The 20,840-nt window shown below is 59.4% G+C and overlaps 1 protein-coding gene across 5 annotated transcripts in view; it reads left to right on the top strand.

The window, feature by feature from the left end:
• Nucleotides 1-19,287, top strand: part of GRID2IP (Grid2 interacting protein) — a gene marked incomplete at its 5' end in the record, with an annotated part of 34,639 nt that extends 15,352 nt beyond the window's left edge. For 3 of the 5 annotated variants that reach the window (XM_079944901.1, XM_079944904.1, XM_079944903.1), the window contains 20 exons: nt 1,277-1,525; nt 1,755-1,840; nt 4,370-4,439; nt 4,933-5,027; nt 5,360-5,543; nt 8,076-8,230; nt 9,227-9,379; nt 9,635-9,732; nt 9,912-10,029; nt 10,803-11,158; nt 11,573-11,989; nt 13,749-13,836; nt 14,626-14,703; nt 15,217-15,413; nt 15,738-15,893; nt 16,018-16,104; nt 16,961-17,090; nt 17,180-17,298; nt 18,196-18,360; nt 18,596-19,287. In XM_079944901.1, the coding sequence (XP_079801027.1) occupies nt 1,277-1,525; nt 1,755-1,840; nt 4,370-4,439; nt 4,933-5,027; nt 5,360-5,543; nt 8,076-8,230; nt 9,227-9,379; nt 9,635-9,732; nt 9,912-10,029; nt 10,803-11,158; nt 11,573-11,989; nt 13,749-13,836; nt 14,626-14,703; nt 15,217-15,413; nt 15,738-15,893; nt 16,018-16,104; nt 16,961-17,090; nt 17,180-17,298; nt 18,196-18,360; nt 18,596-18,667 (3,073 nt within the window). In that variant the 3' untranslated portion in view covers nt 18,668-19,287. Of the gene's footprint in view, nt 1-1,276; nt 1,526-1,754; nt 1,841-4,369; nt 4,440-4,932; nt 5,028-5,359; nt 5,544-8,075; nt 8,231-9,223; nt 9,380-9,634; nt 9,733-9,911; nt 10,030-10,802; nt 11,159-11,572; nt 11,990-13,748; nt 13,837-14,625; nt 14,704-15,216; nt 15,414-15,737; nt 15,894-16,017; nt 16,105-16,960; nt 17,091-17,179; nt 17,299-18,195; nt 18,361-18,595 lie in introns of all 5 variants that reach the window. The other 2 variants (XM_079944905.1, XM_079944902.1) reach the window with 1 other exon arrangement.
• Between the last annotated feature and the right edge of the window lie 1,553 nt (nt 19,288-20,840).

Raw genomic sequence — 20,840 nt, 5'->3', positions numbered from 1 at the left:
TGGCACTGGCTCCTGGTCGAAAGAACAGGAAAGGGAGCCTTGGGATGCAGCCAGGGAGGCCTCGATAGCAACCAGACCTTCAGGGGCCCTCGACAGAGCCCTGCCACAGTGCGGAGGTCCAGAGGCTGGGCTTCCATCTCAGCTGTGCTGAGGGCAGCTGAGTAACCCTGGAAAGTTAGGGATCCTCTCTGAGCCTCAGAATCCTCTTCCATGGGCCAGGGAGTCCACCAGGATGTTAACTGCTGCCATTACTCAGAAGTATGGGTGGGCCACTGGTAGACCCCCGTTTACTGAGTCTCTGAGTCCCAACCATGTGCCGAGCCCTGGCTGGTCACTGTCGGTCACACCCAGGCTTCAGACCCAGCCCTCTGAGAGCTTCCAGCCTTGCCGAGGAGACCTATGGACACCAAGGAAACATTCCAGGGTGTGGACCCCAACAAGGGACTGTGTGAGCCTCCCCGCTGCCTCTCATCACTTCCAGGGTGACTCCTTTTAGAGCAGGGTCCACAGTGCCTTCAACTTTGAAGCCGAGCGCCTGGCTGGCACAGAGAGCAGAGACCTCCTGAAACATGTTGGACAAAACGAGGAAGGCCAGTGTTGGGTGTTGAAGGGCGACCCCGGTTTAGCTAGAAGAGCAGAGAGAGTGTGCTAGGTGGGGGCCACAGCCCGGGCAAAAGTGTACAAGACAGGACTGGATGTGGTGGTCCTGGCGCTTTCTGAGGCGGCAGCGGTAGAGAGGGCTGCTGGGAGAAGCAAGCTGGGAGCTGGGGAGTCTGATGAGGGTCTGGGCGAAGTCTGACCCTGGAGCGGATTGTGGCTTCAGTTTTCTCCAGCAGAGCTGCCTGGAATCAGGCAGGGAGACAGTGGGTGGTGGGGACCCCTATCTGCTGTTTGGCCCGGTGCGAGGGCATGAGATGAGGGAGTCTGGGAGAGGCCAGAGGTGGGAAGACAGAGGCAAGAGGAGGAACGGGTCCACGGACAGGCTTTGAGGGCACTGAAGGCCCCGAGGCCAGAGTAATGGGGACAGTGGGAACGAGACTTTCCCCGAAGTGCATCAAGCAGGGCGCCGTGGCCTTTGTGTGGCCCGGGCCCGTTGGGGCGCAAGTTCGGGCACCGAGGGGGACACTTGGGGTGTGGGCTGCTGATTCCCCTGCCACCCTTGGGTGGAGGGGAGAGCCGAGGGCAGCGCCCACGAAGAGAAGTCTTTGGGCCGAGGTTTGCCGAGTTCAGGGCGCGATCAGGGGGCGCGCCCCGACTCTGCTGTCCTCGCCCGCAGGATCTTCATCCCCAAGAAGCACCGGGCGCGCTTCGACGAGGTGGTGTCTCAGGGTCTGCTGGGCAAGCTATGCCGCGCCCGGCGGGCGCAGGGCGCGCAGCGGCTGCGCCGGAGCCGCAGCGAGGAACGGCCGGAGCGCCTCCTGGTGTCCACGCGCGCCAGCGCCGCCCCGCGCCGCCCCGACGAGCCTCCCCAGCGCAAGGCCGCCTCTCTGCTCGGCAGCCGCGCCGGCCCCGGGGGCGCGCGCAGGTACCCGAGACGCGTGGGCGCGGGCTGCGGACGCCTCTCGGTCGGTGGGCTCGGCATGGAGACCCGGGCGGAGGGCGCGGGGGCGAAGCGAGGACACCTGGGGGTTGGGGTCCAGGAGAGGTGAAGGAGAGCGGGACACTGGACGTCGCCATCTCCTGCACCCCCCAGGCTCCTCGCCCCAGGGGAAGGCGCGCTGCCCGCCCCCCACCCGCCCCTTCTTTCTCCCCAGGACGGTCCGAGTCTACAAAGGCAACAAGAGCTTCGGCTTCACGCTTCGCGGCCACGGACCTGTCTGGATCGAGTCTGTCGTGCCTGGTGAGGTGTGGGTGGGTTGTTCAGGATGGGGTGAGGGAGTCTGTTAGGCCGATGCTCAGCAGCCCCTCCCCCTTTCGGGTACCAACCTCAAGTAGCCTGTGTCCTCTGAGTGTCCCAGAGCAGCAGATCCAAATCATCCACCTTCCCCAGTCAGGGCGAACCCCCTCCAAGTTCAGGGTCACCCCTGCGCCACGTGAGCCAAGTTCTCCATCCAGATCTTTCCTATGTCCACAGGGAGGGCAAGGGGCACTGCCTGAGACACGGGGGCAGCCGGGACAGAGCTGCTGCCCGCCCAGGCTGAGCCCCAGACAACATTCCCGTTCCCTGGGAACTGGGCACTTGCTGGGCGGGCAGCAGGGCTTCAGGGCCTCTTCCCACTATCCAGCCCCCCAGCCCCCCAAATCCGGACTCCCCTCCTGCTCCCACCTGGCCAGCCCCTTCTTGCTCCTGGAATGGTGCATCTTGAAAAAGGCAGTCTCCTCAGTGAAGGAATTCCTTCTTCCTACCCTTCCAGTGGGGCGTTGAGGGGAGGGAGGGAAAAAAACAATTTATTGTAGAGGCAGCCCATTCCCTTGTGGAAGGTCTCCGTGGACAGACATGTCTCCTGGTACCGAATTGATCTCTCCCTCCCTGTAAGCAGCCCACAGGGCTGGATCACCTGCTCTGTCCTGTCCCCATCCCCTCCCAGCACCTGAACATGATGCGCCTAGTGAACCAGCCCCATTGGTGCCCCTGCTGATGCTGAGTTCTTTCTACCCTTCTGCATCTCACACCTCCAGTGCATGGATTTGTGAGAAGGGTTCTTCTGATCGCTGGGAAAGTGCCTCAGTGCCTTTGCATCACTGTTCCGGCCTTCGGATCATTCTGAGACCCAGTCCATCTTGGATTTGTACATCACTAAGTCATTGACACACTGTTGTAGAGAAGAGGCCCAAGGCTGCTCTCTGGGGAGCTTCCTCTAGACATGATGAATCTCTCCTCTTTGGATATGTCTCTTCCAACTTTGCCATCACCCCCACCCCCACCTCCCTGCCTCTCCCACATGGGTAGCCAGAGATACTTGGCCTGGGGCCATGTTAAAATACAGGGGTGCTGTTCTCCCCAACCCAACCTCCAGGCTGGTAACGCCATGCCTTCCTCGTCATAGGAAGCCAAACGGGTGCTTCGATGGCAGCTTTTACAGATGGGGATACAGGCTTGAGAGACTCTGGCAAATCAGGGACTAGAACCTGGGGTCTCCTGACTCCTGATCCAGTGATCTTTCATCCCTTGCTACTACCTCTCTGGCCTTTCCACCGCAGCCTCGCCCAAGCTTCCAGGCAGGCCATGTTGGATTTGTCACCATCGCCCTCGCCCCCTTTTCAGTCCCAGGAAAAATAAAAACCCCTGGCCCCCTCTGTCAGGAAGTCTTCCCTGATCATTCCCCTTCCTCTCCTGACGAGTCCCACCTCAAGAGAGAACCAGTTGCTCACAGTCTGAGAGTATATTTAGGCATCTATCATTTCCCCCCACTTGCTTCCAAATCATATTTAGAGTGATGAATAATGAAAGAGGCAGAAAGAAAAAAAAGTCTGTATCCACAGGAGCAAACTTAGCAGCTCCCCCTTCTCCAGGTATCAGGTACTGGGTTAGGGCTGACCTGCAGGGCCATTAAGGCAGAGTGAGAATTAGCCGCTCCCATGTGCTGAAAATGTAGGTTTTATTATTCAGACATGGTGAGGCCAACAGGTCAGGAGATGACTGCCATTAAAAAGATGGTGTGTTATAGCTCCCAAGAGGAAGGGGCACGGCACACCATGCCACAAAGGGCCACACAGGGAAGCACCAGGATTGGTCACAAGGCAGAGGGAGCAAGAGGAAACGTGGGCAAGAGTCCTTTTTTTTTTTTTTTTTGGTGAAGAAATGGGTGAGGCAGGGTAAGCCAGCTAAGCAGGTTTACCTGGACTGTGCGAGCCCCACAGACGAAGGGCGGCGGGATGGGCTTAGGATTGGTTGGTTGGCACGGGAAAGATGCACTTGCAGACCAGTCATGTACCATCTCTAGGGATTGGCTAGCCTTCTAGAGGGACAGTCCCTCCAGTGTCAGCAAGGTCCCAAGATGTCGAAACATGATTAATTCTTCATGTTTCCCAGCCTGAGGGAGGAGTTTCCCTCTAGACACATTTTCTCCTAGTGACAAAGACAGAGAGGAATTTATGATGTGGACCTTCGTACGAGGGGTCGAGAATAGAGTATAGAGTAGGGTCCTCTGCGGGTGTGCACACCTTCCTTTTCTGCTCTCCTCCCCCAGCTCAGGGCTGACCGGTGGTCCACGCCGGGTCCCGAGCACTCCCACCCTCGCCAGGCGATCACTCCCTGCTTCGAGCAGCTGGGAGCAGAGGGGCGCTGGCTCTAATGTGGGACTGCTGGCCTGAATTTGGCTCTCCTCTGCCACCCATCCCACTTCTCGCCTGTAAAACAGGAGGACGACACAGGGATCCCTGAGTGGGTCACCGCTCAGCTGACCGCACCCTGTATCCTTGCTTCCAGGGAGCCCGGCTGACAATGCTTCCCTCAAATCGGGTGACCGGATCCTCTTCCTCAACGGACTAGACATGAGGTCAGAGGCTATTGGGGTCACTGGAGCTTGGTGGCAAACAGTCCCCAGGACTCCTGACTCTTGGGACACCCCGGCCATGGGCCTCTGACCAGTTGGTCCCCAGTGTGTCCCTCTTCTCACAGGAAGTCTTGAATCCACCCTCCCACCCTCTCCAGGATGTCATATCATCCTTCCAACCAGGAAACACCCCAGCTCCGTGCAGGGGGCACAGAGTTGAATGGATCATGTGTGTCTTACCCTTAAGAGGGGACCCTGCCCAGGGGTGGCGTGGTCATGACCCCTTCTGTACCCAGAAGTGTCCAGCTGGCCCTGGGCCTGGAGCTTCTCCTGCAGAGGAGATTAACAAGCAGGAGAGGCAGGGCCCTGGCTTCTGGTCCTGGCCCAGCCGTGGGCTTGCTGTGTGGCCTCCACCGGCAGGACAGGGAGGTCTGGCGGGTGGCTTTGGGCAGGGCTCATCCTGGGCAGGCCCTCCTGGGCCATCTCTGCTCGGCAGGAACTGCTCCCACGACAAGGTGGTGTCCATGCTGCAGGGCAGTGGTGCAATGCCCACGCTGGTGGTGGAGGAGGGGCTCGTCCCATTCGCCAGCGGTGAGACCCCCCACTGGCCCTTGGCCGCCTTGGCCCACATACCCTGCTGGGGTCGCCATGGGTGGGATTTATGATTCTACAGAGGACTCTGCTTGTCCCCCATCTCTGCAGCTTCCCTCTCCAGGTGGTGCTGCAAAACCCAGTGGGGTGGCCTCAGGGACGCTGCCTGGGGCTCTCCCTCCTCCCCCAATGGGGCACATCCCCAGGTGTGCCTCCCAATGCATGGCGCTCACCCCAGTTCGGGAGGTCCCCTGGCCCCAGCTGCCAGGAAAACCGCGCCTGGCCTGGGGACGCTGGGTCACCCGGGCCCCTCCTTCCCGTGGCCCCTGCAGACTCCGACTCGATGGATTCTCCCAACCCGTCGTCGGCGCTCACCTCCCTGCAGTGGGTGGCGGAGATCCTGCCGTCCAGCATCCGGGTGCAGGGCAGGACCTTCAGCCAGCAGCTGGAGCACCTGCTCACGCCCCCCGAGCGCTACGGGGTCTGCCGGGCCCTCGAGAGCTTCTTCCAGCACAGGTGGCTGGGCCAGGGTGGTGGTGGGGACCTGCCCGGGGTAGACCCCGATTCCTGCCCGGTCTCACCATCGGGGTCTCCCTGCCTGAGCTTCCTAAGCCCCCTTCTCCTGAGGGAAGCTCAGAGGACCCGAGTTGGGGTGGGGACCATCGGGGCTGCCCTAGAACAAACCCTGACTCTGAAACCTCCTAGCCAAGTGCCCTGGGCGAGTCACAGCCTTTTCCGTAAAGGGAGGCAGGCAGCGCCCCCTGCAGGGTGGTTGGCGGGACCCTCACCACACCCCCGCCGCGGGCACCTGCCACCAGCCCCGCCCTGTGAGGCTCGGTTTAGCGCCTTTCTTTCTGCACCTCAGCAGCAGCAGGAGTGTTTATCACACGTCCCTGCAAAGCCCATCACTTGTTCATTCCCTTTTTTGTTTAAACAAAAATGTATATTTGTTGAAATATAATCCACATATCATGCAATTCACCCATTTGAATGTACAATGCACTGGTTCTTAGTATATTCACAAATATGTGTAACCATCATCATACTCAATCTTAGAACACTTTCATCAAAAGGAAAGCCCAACCCTTTCACTATTGCTCTCGCCCCCTGCCGCTCCTGCTTCACCTTAAATAACCACTAATCTACTTTCTGTCTCTGTAGACTTCCCTGTTCTGGACATTTCATATGATGGAATCATACAATATGTGGACTTTCATGTCTGGCTTCTTTCATTTAGCATGTTTTCAACATTCATCCAAGTTATAACACCCCCAGTCGGTCCTTACATCCATGGGTTCTGCATCCATAGATTCAACCAACCACTGAACAAATATATTTGGAAAAAATTCCAGAAAGTTCCAAACGGCAAAACTTAAATTTGCCAGAGTTCCCTGTTTGTTTTATGTTTTATTTATTTTTTTATAAATTTATTTATTTTACTTATTTATTTTTGGCTGCATTGGGTCTTCGTTGCTGCACGTGGGCTTTCTCTAGTTGTGGCGAGCGGGGGCCACTCTTCATTGCGGTGCGCAGGCTTCTCATGGCAGTGGCTTCTCTTGTTGCGGAGCACGGGCTCTAGGCACGTGGGCTTCTGTAGTTGTGGCTCACGGGCTTTAGAGCGCAGGCTTAGTAGTTGTGGCGCACGGGCTTAGTTGCTCCGCGGCATATGGGATCTTCCTGGACCAGGGCCCGAACCCGTGTCCCTTGCATTGGCAGGCGGATTCTTAACCACTGAGCCACCAGGGAAGTTCCTCTCTGTGAGTCTTAGATTCCAATTCCTTGTTGATTTTAGACATTGTAAATATATTCTCCCATTTGTTACTCTATTGTTACTTCCATTATATCTAATATTTTGTGTGTGTGTGTGTGTGTGTGTGTGTTTGCGGTACGTGGGCCTCTCACTGTTGTGGCCTCTCCTGTTGTGGAGCACAGGCTCCAGACACGCAGGCCCAGCGGCCATGGCTCACGGGCCCAGCCGCTCCGCGGCATGTGGGATCTTCCCGGACCGGGGCACGAACCCGTGTCCCCTGCATCGGCAGGCGGACTCTCAACCACTGCGCCACCAGGGAAGCCCCATTATATCTAATATTAACAGCTCCAAGTTGTGCTTCTTTGAACAAGTATTCTTGATTTTGTATCATCACATTCAATACATTTGGGGCCTATGGCTTTGGCTTTTGAATTTTTGTTTAAGAAGTCCTTCCCTGCCCCTTGGTCAAAAGATATCTCCTATTAATTTTATAATTATACCTTCCACACTTTGGTCTTTTATCCACCTGGAGTTCACCTTTATGTGTGGTGTTACATGAGGATCAGTTTTATTTTTTCCATACAATGCAGCGATCAGCAAACTATTTCTAGAAAGGTCCAGATAGCAAATATTTTAGGCTTTGCAGGCCATATAGTCTCCATTGAAACCATTCATCTCTTCTGTTGTAACTTGAGAACAGCCATAGACAAAATATAAACTATAGGCTTATATAAACCATGTTCTGATAAAACTTGCTTTACAAAAACAGGTGGCAGGCCAAATTTTGGGCCTTGGGCCATCGTTTGCCAGTCCCTGATATAGTGAGTCAGCTTTCCTAATACTTTCTATACGTTTTAATCTTCACAACAGCTCTGTGTGGTAGATGCTTTCATTTTTTTTTTTTTTTTTTTGGCCGTGCAGCACAACTTGTGGGATCTCCATTCCCCGACCAGGGACTGAACTCAGGCCACAGCAGTGAGTCCAGAATCCTAACCATTAGGCCACCAGGGAACTCCCCAGTAGATGCTATTTTTATCTCCCATTTTACAGAGGAGGAAACTGAGACAGAGAAATTAGTAGCAAGAAAGGTCACTTGGCTGGTAAGTGGCAGAGCTGGGATTTGAATCTGGGCAGCCTGTCCGCAGGGCCTACCTTCCTGCCCACTTCTCTGTCTTGGGGAGGAAGGGAAGGGCATGAGGCTGAATTCTGTGGCCTGGAAGTGCCCCCCTGTCCACCACCCTGCCCCCTCTCTTGAGCCCCTGAGTCATGAACCCCTTGCTCCTGCACGCCACCCCCAGGAACATCGACACCCTGATCGTCGATGTCTACCCAGTGCTGGACACGCCCGCCAAGCAGGTCCTCTGGCAGTTCATATACCAGCTGCTGACTTATGAGGAGCAGGAACTCTGCCAGGAGAAAATCGCATGCTTCCTGGGCTACACGGCCATGACAGGTAAGCAGCCCCTCCCCCTGCCCAGCCCGCCAGGTAAAGGCCAGACACCTGCTGTTCTCACCTGTGAGGTATTACAGCCAACCCGGGCTCCTCCCACACACAGATGCACCCACTTGTCCTGGAGATGCACACCCAGCACACCGGGGCTGGTCCCACGCTTTGCCCCACGGATGTGCTTTGCCAACTTGACCCTTAAGGCAGCATAACCTTAGACTTCAGACACCCCACCGAACGCCCAGGGTCTCAGGTTTCTCACCCACAAAATGAGGGTGACCACAGTGGCTGTGCTTTGCACCCTGGGAAGTGTGGCACAGATCAAGAAGTTCACGTGGACACTGTTTACAGACCTGGATTGTGAGCGCACGGCCAGGTCACACCTGCCTAGTGGGCTCTGGAGCCCACAGACTCACACGAGGGCCTACGGGGCCCCGTGCAGCCTCAGCTCCCCGCTGCTGCCCCGTCACTGGGTGCCCCCGTGCCCACACCACGCACGCGCTTCATCACTTGGCTGTGAGCATCGAAAGTGGGCTAAACCCTGGGCACCTGCCGTTCGCCTGCCCGTCTCCTCTGTGCTGGCCCTTGTGCGCCCAGCAACCCTAGTCCTGGGGACCCAGAGTTTGTTGGGGGGTTGAGGGTTTGAGCTCAGGTGCAGGCTGGGCAGCAGATGTCCCACACATCTGCCCTGACCTGGAACCTTCCATTTCACTCTGCAGGCCCCTAGGGGCAGCAGCGCCTGCGTGTTGAGACCTGGGAATCAGGGGGTCCTAGGCTCTCGGCACGAGAAGGGGCCCTGAGGGTGGGTTGTGGCCACCTCCGCCCAGCGTCTGTCCTCAGGCTGGCACCCCAGCACCCCGCCTCTCACCCTAGGGTTCCCAGCTGTCCTAGAGCCGAGCAGGCCCAGGCTCACAGGTGGGTGCCCTCACCCTCCCTGTGTTTGGAGGCTCCTTGTCGGGCTGAGAGGACAAGGGGCCTGTCTCCCCTTTGGTCCCACAGCAGAGCCAGAGCCCACACTGGACCTGGAACCCGAGCCGGAGCCAGAGCTGGAGCCGGAGCCAGAGCCCGAGCCCCAACCACGGAGCTCCCTGAGGGCCTCCTCCATGTGCCGCCGCAGCCTCCGGTCCCAGGGCCTGGAGGCCAGCCTCAGCTGTGGTGAGGCCCCGGACCAAAAGGCTGGAGTGGGTGAGAGGGCGCGACAGGGCTCGGTTTTCCCACCTGCAAAATGGGCTTGGCGAGATGAGACATCCCTGGGAATGGGCTGAGCAGTGGCCCCTCTGGGCCCACAGGGCTTGGCGGTTCTTTCTCCAGAGGCCCTCGCTGGGTCTGGGCTGGGGCCTGAGTCTTAGAGCTCAGGGGTGGTCACTAGACCCCCGTGTTGTGGACTTGGCCCTCCTGATTCCCCGGCAGGGCCCAGCGACTGCGCGGAGATGCCTCGTCCTCTGATCCCAGGCGAGCGCCAGGCGGGCGATGGTACATCCCTCCCCGAGACCCCCAACCCCAAGATGGTGAGACCTTCTCTCTGCCCTGCTTTTGGTGTCAGTGGGGAGCTGGGAATGGGTGGCCCAGGGAGCTGGGGCAGACCCTGGCCTCCCAGGCCACCCAGGCCTGGCCTCTGAGGCCATGTGAGGGCCACGTGGGGGAGGTAAGGGCAGGCTGGACCCATCCCCACCTCCTCTCCCCAAAGATGTCGGCTGTCTACGCAGAGCTTGAGTCCCGGTTGAGCAGCAGCTTCAAAGGGAAGATGGGGACCACCTCCAGATCCCGTGCCTCCCCACCAGTGCCCAGCATGGCAGGCACGGAAGGTAGGGGCTCGCCAGCCCCGGCTCCCGAGGGCAGCTCTGGCCTCCGGCCTCCCGGCTGGCTGGCTGGGTGTGACCATCACCTCCAGGCATATCCCTGGACCTCCCTCTTCGCTCCGTGGCTATGGGGCTGAATGCTGGGGAGCCCTGGCAACCTCCATAGCTAGGGGCCATCAAGGTCCGGGTTGTCCTGGCCCCTCCCATGTCCCCTCTGATCCTCACCTCTGCTATGGATCTAGAAAAGCAGAGGGCCGCCCCCACAGGAGTCCCCAGGTTCACATGTGACTGTCCGATAGACTAGGAAGTGCATGCATTTTGCTCTGTGAGTGGCACGGCTGGGAAGATGGTTGTTCACAGACACACATGATGGTTTCTCGGCAGTTCAGAAGGCAGGACCCCTGGGTGATGTTTCTGTGAGCCAAGGGCTTGCTGGGTGCGGGAGGTGCCCCACGACCTTTGGTCTGGAGACCCCCTCACCCTTGACTTGTGTTCAGTGGGTTCCAGGTGGGACCGTGGGATCCTGTGCAAGATGAGCTGGGGTCTGCCTGTCCTGGGGCCAAGCAGTACTCCCCCTGCCCACTCCGGCCTTTGATCACCCTAAGGGAAGCCTGGGGACGCAACGCCATCCAGGGTCTTCCTGCACTGTGTCCAGGGGAGGAAAGGAAGGTGTCCAGGGACACAGAGCCAACCTGCCCTGGGGCCCCTCCCCTCCAGCCCGCACCTGGAACCCAGGTACTGACCCAAGAGGGGTCCTCACGTTCCATCCCCCACCCTAGGACCCAGGACCCTGTCCAGCGTCTCGTGGACCAGCGAGCGGCTCCTGCCCTCCCCCTGCTATTACCCGCTGTGCTCAGAGGGCCTGGCCTCCCCCAGCAGCTGCGAGTCCCACCCCTACGCCAGCTTGGACAGTAGCAGGGCGCCCTCCCCACAGCTGGGCCCTGGGCCCCTCCGCTCCAGCAGCACCCCCAGCCCGGACCCCGGCCGCCCGCCCAGCCGCAGGAAGCTGTTCACCTTCGCCCACCCTGTGCCAAGCCGGGATACTGACCGCTTCCTGGATGCGCTGAGTGAGCAGCTGGGGCCCCGGGTCACCATCGTGGATGATTTCCTGAGCCCTGAGAATGACTACGAAGAGGTGAGCACGCGGGCAGACGTGCAGGGTACGGGGGCCTATATGGGGACAGTGTCCACAGGCTCCTGCAGGAGGCCTGCTGCCCTGGGGATGTGCCCCAGGCTCCCCCTCTCCCTGCCCCAGTCCATCCTAGAATCTGTCCCAGGACACCCCGCTCCCTGGCTGGAGCTATCCCACCCTGGGCTCAAGCTAGGACCCTGTTTGTCCAAGGCCGCCCCATATGCCCTGTCTCAGGTTCCCTACACTCTGTCGGGCTGTCCCACCACAGCCTCAGGCTAAGCCCCCAGCCTCTCCTGTCCCATCCCCGGGCCATGCCACCCCCTGCCCCAGACTACTCCACTCTCCCTCACCTTGGCCCAGGCTCCAGTCTCCCTGGGCCCAGCCTGACCCTCCCCTTGCCTTGCTCTGTCCCCCCAGATGAGCTTCCACGACGACCAGGGCAGCTTCGTCACCAATGAGAGGAGCAGTGCCAGCGAGTGCATCAGCAGCAGTGAGGAGGGCAGCTCCCTGACCTACTCCTCCATCTCCGACCACATCCCCCCGCCCCCACTCAGCCCCCCGCCACCGCCACCCCTGCCCTTCCATGACCCCAAGCCCAGCTCCCGCACCCCTGATGGCCCCTGGGGCCCCGCTCCGACGCTGGCCAAGCCCCTCACCCAACTCAGCCACCCAGTCCCTCCACCACCCCCGCCACCCCTGCCCCCACCTGTCCCCTGTGCGCCCCCCATGCTGTCCCGGGGCCTGGGCCACCGCCGCAGTGAGACCAGCCACATGAGCGTCAAGCGCCTGCGGTGGGAGCAGGTGGAGAACTCGGAAGGCACCATCTGGGGACAGGTAGGTGACCCGGGGGCCAGGAGTGCTCTGCGCCGGGGGAGGTGGTCTGGGCAGCAGCAGTGAAGGCAAGACCCTTCTCCAGGCCTCTTCCAGCGTCAGCTGAACATCCTCTGGTCGTCCCCATGCTGAGCAGAGGATGAATGAAGCCCCAGCCCATGAACACGCCCACCCTTGGTGGCTGACACAGGCACCGAAGCTCAATCTGTGTCCCTAAGCCAATGACACACTGGGGACATCCAGAAACAGCACGACACTCACCCTTGAAACCTATCACTTGAGATTTGGACAGTTCCCTTAGGCTCTTAGAGCCAAGAGAAGGACATCTGGTTAGAGAGTCACAGACCTCCGAACTGTCCGCCAGTCTACCATCAGTAGTTTATTCACAGGAGCCAAGACTGAAGGATTCTTAAAAGGGCAGCTGTTCCGAACCCCTGCACACCAGCCTCCATCCTTTCACTCTGATGCTTGAACTTCCTCCCAAACAACACTGCCAATATATACTTGAACCCCTTTAGTGATGGGGAGCTCACTACCCATCAAGGCATCCCTTTCCTCACTGGACAGTTTTCACCATCCATCCTTGTATTGCTCTGAAATTTTGTCTCACCAAGATTCCCATGTCCTGCCCTTTGAAATCAGGCAGAGCAAGTGTATTTCCTTATCCACAGACCAACCAGCCTGTCCCATGAGCAAGGTTCACCCCATCCCTGTTCTTTAGGTCATTCCCCTAGAATGTGGTTTCTAGCCCCATAGTCTGTCAAAGGGCAGGTCCCAAATGGAACTCCTAATGGGGCTTCACCAGTGCAGAGGAGAAAACAGTGCTCTCATCTCCTTTGACCTGGACATCATACTCCTTTGAACATGGCCTGGGAACCCTCCAGCTTCTGGGGCTGCCCCATCGCAGTGCTCATTCCCTCCGTCATCCTCAAGCCTAGTCCCTTCCTCTTCTTGGGACCAACAGCATGTCCTTACATGCAGCCACCCTCCGCTGGGGCATGCTTGTCATTTTTTCCCATTGCCGCTTCCTGGGTCCCAGTTCTGTCTCCTGCCTTCCCAGCCAAGTTGGCCTCAGCCCACACCTCCAAGGGAAGCTTTCCATGTTGCTGATAAGGATGCTCGGCAGGACAAAGTCACAAACTGGGACCTACTGGGTCCCCTGGAGACCTCACTCCTACCAGCCTCAGATGGTCCTTGAAGCCTTGCTCTGAAGAGTGGTCTTTCCACTGGATTCTGAAGGTGGACACAGGGACAGAGGTCATGCACATGGCCAAGTCCAAATCCATGCCAGGTGTCCCTGGCCTGCAGCCATGGCCCTTCTAGACTGTCACCTCTCACCCAGGTCATTTGTTAAAACCACCTGTCCAGTTCCTAGCTCCTGGCATTTCCCTGCTTTAGTTTCCCCAGAATCGGGAACCCAGAGCAGCTCTGGTGAACTCACTCAAAACAGACCCAGACCCCTTAAGCCTCCTTGGTCGGCTCCAGCCTCTTTAGAGCCCCTCTACCCCCTGCTCCAGCGCAACTTGCTGGCTTCTGCGTGGAGAGTGCTGCAGGTGTGAGTGTTGTTGACCACAGGAGGGGCGGGCTCACCGCCTGATATCTTGGATGATTTAGCTTCTCCTGCAGCCTCCTCCTGCCGCCGGGTTTATCCCAGGGCTTGATGAAGGCTCTCCCTCCTGGAGCTCACAAGGCAGCCCTTAGAGGGTGGGGGCGGTGGAGGGCGGCAGTTCTTCCTCGCTCTGAACCTCCCCCTCCCTCGCAGCTTGGGGAGGACTCTGACTATGATAAGCTGAGCGACATGGTGAAGTACCTCGACCTGGAGCTCCACTTTGGCACCCAGAAACCTGCTAGTGAGTGGCCTGAGGGCCCTAGGGGAACCCAGATACCAGGTCCTCTGTGGCAGCCCACCCACTACCTTCTGTGGCGTCCCAGGGCTTAGAGTCCCCAAGGTCTGCACGGACCGCCATTTATTTACTGTGTCCCTGAGTTATTGAACTTCTCAGAGCCTCAGGTTTCCTACCTCAAAATGGAGATAATAAGAGCTGACATGTGTTGCATGCTTACCAAATGTCAGACACCCTTGTTTCTAAATTAATCCTGTGACAATTCTGTGGGGTAGGGACTGTGATCCCCCCATCCTCCTGATGAGGAAGCACAAAGGGGCTAGGTAATTTGCTCCAAGTCACACAGCCACAATAAGGTAGACAGATATCCCTTCCAAGTCTCTCCCATTACCCCTCTCAGGGTATCTCCCTGTAGTTGTTGGGTGGGGCTCCAGGCAGCCAGGGATACTGTGTGTGGAAAGTGGTCCCGGGATTGAAGAGAAAGGCCGTTGTCCGTCCAGGAAGCATCTGCAAGGTCGAGAGGTGATTGGTTCTCCTTATGGGGCCAGCTCAGTCCCAAGGGCCCAGGGGAGAGAGGATGGGGGGCGGGGAGTGGACACACGCCACATCACGCACACTGTGTTAGACTGGACCCCAGAGTCCATGAGTGAGGGGAGTGTGGACACGTGGAGCTGATTCAGTCAAGTCCATGGTCGGGGGCGTCTGGGCTGTGGGGTGTGGCCACACCCCTCCTGGGCCCTCGCACAGCAGCCTTAGCCTGGCGTCCCCTCATTAAACCATCAGTTTCCCTTCCAGAGCCGGTGCCCGGGCCTGAGCCCTTCAGGAAGAAGGAGGTGGTGGAGATCCTGTCCCACAAGAAGGCCTACAACACCTGTGAGGGGCTGGGGGTGCCGGGTGGTTGTGGGGGGCACGACGCGACCCCCCACCGGGCCACCGAACCTTTGATCCACCCCGGTGGATGATCGAGATTAGGCCGTGGGGGCCCCAACACCTGCCTCCCGCGCGGTGAAGACCCTCTCCCAGGTCCCACGGCCAGCCCGATCCCACCGGGCGCAGGTGCCGGCCTTGGCTCCACCCCCATCGGCCCCGCCCTCATCCTGTAATCGGCTCCCCAGTTCCGGCCCCGCCTCCAACCGCATACCCTACTCTTCCCGTCTCAGGACCCTCCCTAGTTCCCTGGCCCCAACTCTGTCTCTTTGAGAACCCCGCCCTCGCCCCTCAATAGGTCGCGGGAAGGACCCTCCCCTCCCCTGGGCAGGCTCCTGCTCCGCCCCGGTTCCTGGCCCCCCGTCCCCCGACACACCCAGGAGCCAGGGTGGATCTTGAAGCCCCGCCCACTCCCCGCCCGGGCCCTGCCCCGGCTCACCCTCGCGGCCCCGCCCGCAGCCATCCTGCTGGCGCACCTGAAGCTGAGCCCGGCCGAGCTGCGGCAGGTGCTAATGAGCATGGAGCCCCGGCGCCTGGAGCCCGCGCACCTGGCGCAACTGCTGCTCTTCGCGCCAGACGCCGACGAGGAGCAGCGCTACCAGGCCTTCCGCGAGGCGCCCGGCCGCCTCAGCGAGCCCGACCAGTTCGTCCTGCAGGTGCTGCGGCCGTGACCCCCGCCCGGGATCAGGGGCGGCTGCCCAGCGGCCTCGGCCTCCTCTGTCGCGGCTTTCGCTTTGTGCCTTTGTGCGTGGGTCTCGCTCCCCTCCCGCCACCGCGTTCACGCCTGAGTCCCGGTTTTACACCTGTAACAGCCAGTTCTCACTCAGGGTCCAAGGTAGATGGGATGAGGGTGCCCCCTAGAGGTTGTGCTTGTTTTCCTAAGGGAATACCGGGCAGCCCGCTGACCCCCACGCCCGGCTGCCCCGGGGCAGCGGGTCTCCCGGCGGGATGGATGAATCCTGGCCCTGCCTTCCCGTCAGATGCTGTCGGTTCCCGAGTACAAGACCCGCCTGCGTAGCCTCCACTTCCAGGCCACCCTACAGGAGAAGACAGAAGAGATCCGGGGCAGCCTGGAGTGCTTGCGCCAGGCATCCCTCGAGCTCAAGAACAGCCGGAAGCTCGCCAAGATCCTGGAGGTCAGAACCGCCCCTTCTCAGATCACTCTACCTGCCCCTCTGTCCCCTGGGGCTTCCAGCCTGGAGGTTCATCCAGAGAGGGGCCAGGGCGTGGGGCAGGACCTGCCCACCTTTCTCTCCACAGTTTGTGTTGGCTATGGGCAACTATCTCAACGATGGACAGCCCCAAACCAACAAGACCACGGGCTTCAAGATCAACTTCCTGACGGAGGTGAGGGGGCCTGTCAGACAGTCACTGATTTGTTTGCTCTACCATTGAGGCCCTTCCCCACCCCCATCCCCCCCGGAGGAAGAGCTGGCTGCCCGCAGGCCAGGATGTAACAGAAGCAAAGTTCGGGGGTTGAGGGGTTGGGGGGACAAGGTGGTGTCTCCAAGCCAATCCTCAAGATCTGGAAAAATGGAGTGGTGGGAGAAGAGAAGGGCAGGGAGGGAAGGCTCCAGGAGGAAGGGGCGAGTCCCATCTGGTGGATTCTGTGCCCTCAACACCACCACCACCATCAGGCCAGTCCTACCCCAGAAAGATCTAGGATCAGAGAAGGGACAGCTCAAATATCCAGCCTTTCTCCTGTGTTTCTGGGACTTTTCCCCATGACGCCTTTGGTTGTTTTCAAAAAGAGAAAGAAAAACCCCCTTTATAGATATGAATGGTTTAGGGTGTCTGAGGCTCAGATGGGCCACAGATGGTTTCAGAAAACCACAAAAGGGAAGAACTGTGAGTGATGCTCCCCGCTTTCCCTGGGGTTAGAGAATCTTGGGCTCTATCTTTGGACAAGGGCAAACTCACAAGGACAGAAAAACCTAGGGTCCTTCCCTAGCTGGGGGCTGGGGCCTGGTTCCTGGGGGTCTCAAAGATCTGGGCCAGGAAACGGCCTGTGGCATCCCAGCAGATGAGAGCTTCCGAGTTGAGTGTTACTAGCCATCAGCTTATGAGCTTTGGAGTTGGAGAGTGTGGGGGGCCAGGAACTGACGCCACAGCCCCGGGGAAGCAGGGAGGAGAGCACGTGAGCCCGTGTGGTCAGGAATCTGATGGGGTCCTTGAGGAAGATATATGTTGGGGTCACTTGCAGCTGAACTCCACCAAGACGGTGGATGGGAAGTCCACCTTCCTGCATATCCTTGCCAAATCGCTGAGCCAGCACTTCCCCGAACTCCTGGGCTTTGCTCAGGACCTGCCCACCGTGCCCCTGGCTGCCAAAGGTAGGCTGGGTGGATGGGTAGGGAGGCAGAGGCACCGCTGTCCTGGGCTGAGAGGGCAGCCCCACGAGGCTCTGTTGCCTACCCTACAGTGAACCAACGGGCCCTGACCAGTGACCTGGCTGACCTCCACGGCACCATCAGTGAGATACAGGCCGCCTGCCAGAGCATGTCCCCCACCAGCGAGGACAAGTTTGCCGTGGTCATGGCGGTATCCTGTCCCAGTGCCGCAGTGGACCCTAGGCAGGGGGGGCCAGGTAGAGCTGGCTGTAGCTCCAGTGGCCTGCAGAGATTCTGGGCAGAGGCTGCTCTGGGTCCAGGGGCTCTGGAAGGGGGTCCGCCTTAGGTCATTTAGAATCTAAGTGCTTATGTCAAGTCTGTGTGTAACTGAGAAGGAGCTCTTTTTTTTTTTTTTTTTTGCGGTACGCGGGCCTCTCCCTGTTGTGGCCTCTCCCGTCGCGGAGCACAGGCTCCGGACGCGCAGGCTCAGCGGCCATGGCCCACGGGCCCAGCCGCTCTGCGGCACGTGGGATCTTGCCGGACCGGGGCCCGAACCCGCGTGCCCTGCATTGGCAGGCGGACTCTCAACCACTGCGCCACCAGGGAAGCCCAAGGAGCTCTTCTGATTGGCTGCATCGCCCCCTCTGTCCTCGGGGGTGGCAGAGTCCAGGCTTAAGTCACAAGATACAGGGAGAGGCTTGTCAGACTTGGCAGGCCTGGCCAGCCAAAGGCAGTCAGGAGAGGGGAATATTCCGACTGAGCACAGACAGTGACAAATGCTATAGAAAAAGAGAGAGACAGAGAGAGGGGGCCACTCTAAGTGGATGGTTGGGGAAGAGAGGGTGGTAGCATCTGAGCAGAGCCAGGAGGGAAGAGAGAGCTGCCCCACAGAGAGAGGAGCAAGTGAAAGGCCTAAGGCTGGACTGGACGTGGCAGGTGTCAGGACGAGCTTGGAGGGCAGTGGGCAAAGGGACTGGAGCCTCTGACCAGGGCATGGTGCCCAGGTGAGCAAAGGGCCTGGGGTAGACTGGAGTGGTCGCTGTTTGGGTCACTGCCCGGGGACCTGCCCCAGGGACCTAGGGCAGTTTCCTTAACAGAGGCCCATCAGTCCTTCCTGGAGACAGCCCAGCCGGTGCTGCGGGCGCTGGACGGGCTGCAGCGGGAGGCCATGGAGCAGCTGGGCAAGGCGCTGGCTTTCTTCGGCGAGGATTCCAAAGCCACCACTTCCGAGGCCTTTTTCGGCATCTTTGCGGAGTTCATGAGCAAGTTCGAGGTGAGCCACGGTGGGAGGCCCTGAGGAGAGAGCAGGGCCATAGGTCCAACGAGGGGGTTCCTCTGTGAAGCCCGGGGTGGGAAAGGGCCCCTAGTGAGTGACACGCTCCCCCAGTGGGGCGGAGCCAGTAGGTCTCTGCCCCGGCGAGGGAGGGGGTGGGGGGAGACGACGCAGGGAGGGGGCGGTCCCGGGACCACTGACCAACCCCCGTCCCCACGTGCTCCTCCCTCCCCAGCGAGCGCTCGGCGACCTGCAGGCTGGGGAGGGCACACGCAGCTCTGGGATGATTTCGCCCCTCTCCTGGTGACGGCGGCGGCCTCGCGTCCTCGGCGGCCCGAGCGCGGAGCGGACGCCGCCCGCGTGGCTCGGAGCGTCCCGGGTGCGGGAGTGGGGCCTAGCCACGTGCGCATCTCCAGCTAGCTCAGCCGTCGAGCTCCGGCCGCCCTCGAAGGTGCGGAGACCCCTTCTTGGGGCCGATCCCGGGGCTCCGAGGGTTGGGAGCGCGGGGACGGAGCCGGCACGCCGACTCCCCGGGACGCGTGAACCACCCGCCGCCAGGTCCCGCCGGCTTCCCGCGCCTTGTCCACTCCCCCTTCTCCGCCCCACCCCCGCCCGCTCCCCGCTCCCGGGCCTTCCAGCAAGGGCTGGCTGTGCACGCCCTCAGGACCTCGGGGTCCCGGGGAGGGGCCGCTGCCACCAGCCGGTGGATTCCGAGATGGCCGCGGCACTAGGGCGGCGTCTTGGCCAGAGGGTGCCCGGCCCCAAGGAAGGCCGTCTGAACCTCTCCTGAGCCTGCTCCGAGTGTGCCCAGGGGACGCCCTCGCGGAGCACGGACCCCGCAGACCTTAGACTGTGGAGAAGGAGGCAGACGCCCTTGAACATGCCACACCAGTGCGCACGATAAGGCCTGGAGGTCTCTCACCCAGCCCAGGGCCTCCTGGGCTGCTTGGACGAAGGCAGGCAGGATGGAAGGAGAGCCCCAAGTCCAGGGACCTGGGGGAGGGGGGTGGGTGCGCACCTAGCCTGGGTCTTGGAAGCCAGAAGAAACCTCAGCTGGCTGCAGAAGAGAAAAGGCTGGATTGGAGGAGGCAGGAGAGAAGCTGGGCAGAGAAACAGGAAAGCATTAGGAAGACTATATCAGACTGCAGAATTGAAGTTTTCACCCAGCAGACAAACTGAAATCCAGTTTAGAAGTGGTCCCTTGGAAGTGGGGAGTCTGGGAGTGGGAGGGGGGTGTCGCGGTAGGGCAGAGAGAGCAGAGAGATGCTCAGGTGACGGGTGAGCAGGACTTGGTGGCCGGCTGCCAGGTTTCTCGCCTGGGTGGGTGGCGATGATGATGTTCCCTGGAGCAGGCCGTGTGAGCAGAGCAGGCTTACAGGCAGTAACACCACCTGGGACATATTTGGGATCTCAGAGTCTGTTTTACATGTGTGTCTGGAGCCCCTGGTGAGGACTGGGGAGAGAGGAGGGAGCTACCTGGACGCTGGGGGCAGAGGGATGCTGGGGGCATCCTTTCCTTTCTTTGTTTCATCCTTTCCATTCTCCAATCGACAAATCCTGGATCAGGCAGCTTCCTGTTACCTCTTCCCTTAACTTTCTTCCACAGAAGTCTGAAATGGACTTTAGAAACCATCTTCTGGCTTTTTTTCCCTCCACTATGATTGAATAGCTGGTGTTGCCCCTGGACAGTATTCGGGACCCATCCAGTTCTACCCGGTCTCCCACAGGCCCCTTGTGGAGGCCATGTATGTTCTTCCTTTGTTCCCCGCTCACAGCCACCATATAAAAATATCTAAACCAAATTGTGTAATTCAGGTGGGGGAAATGAACCCAGATTTGGCTAGTGGAGGGCATTTCTCCACAGCAGCTCAAGCCGGATAATTTCCATAACTTCCCAAAGGCTTCGTCTCTGAGAAACATGTCAAAAGGTCCATTAAAATCCTAGTATGAGATCCGTAGAGACTGTAGACTCCACCAGGCCATGAATAGGCATGACCCTCCAGGCCCAGGTGTCCTGTATGGCATTTTCCTGCAAATTAGAAACACACACCCTCTTCAGGTAGCTCCAGCCCCACGCCAGGGGACTCAGGTTGGCAAGCCAATCGCTAGCTGGGTTTCCTCCCTATAACGCCTTGTAACTGTTACCTATTTCCCACACAATGCTGTGTAACAAACTGTCCCAAAACTCAGTGACTTAGAACAGCAGCCACTACTGCTCTTGAGTCCATGGGTCCTGCTGGGCAGTTCTGATCCGAGCTGGGCTCAGTGGACTCACCTGGGTGTCTATAGTCTTCTGTGGGTCAGCTGGGCAGCTTTGCTAGTCATGCAGGGCCTTGGTTGGGACAGTTGAGATGGCTTCATGTGGTCTCTCATCCTCCAGCCAAATAGCCAGGGCAGTTCACGTGGTAAGGTCAGGGGCCTAAGAGAACAAGCAGAGACACAGAAGACCCCTGGAAGCCTAACCTCAGAACTGTCACACC

The sequence above is a fragment of the Stenella coeruleoalba genome, assembly GCF_951394435.1.
Source record: "Stenella coeruleoalba genome assembly, chromosome: 15".
Lineage (NCBI taxonomy): Eukaryota > Metazoa > Chordata > Mammalia > Artiodactyla > Delphinidae > Stenella > Stenella coeruleoalba.
The sequence above is the reverse complement of the archived record's forward strand: the minus strand, read 5'-3'. Positions and strand labels throughout refer to the sequence as shown.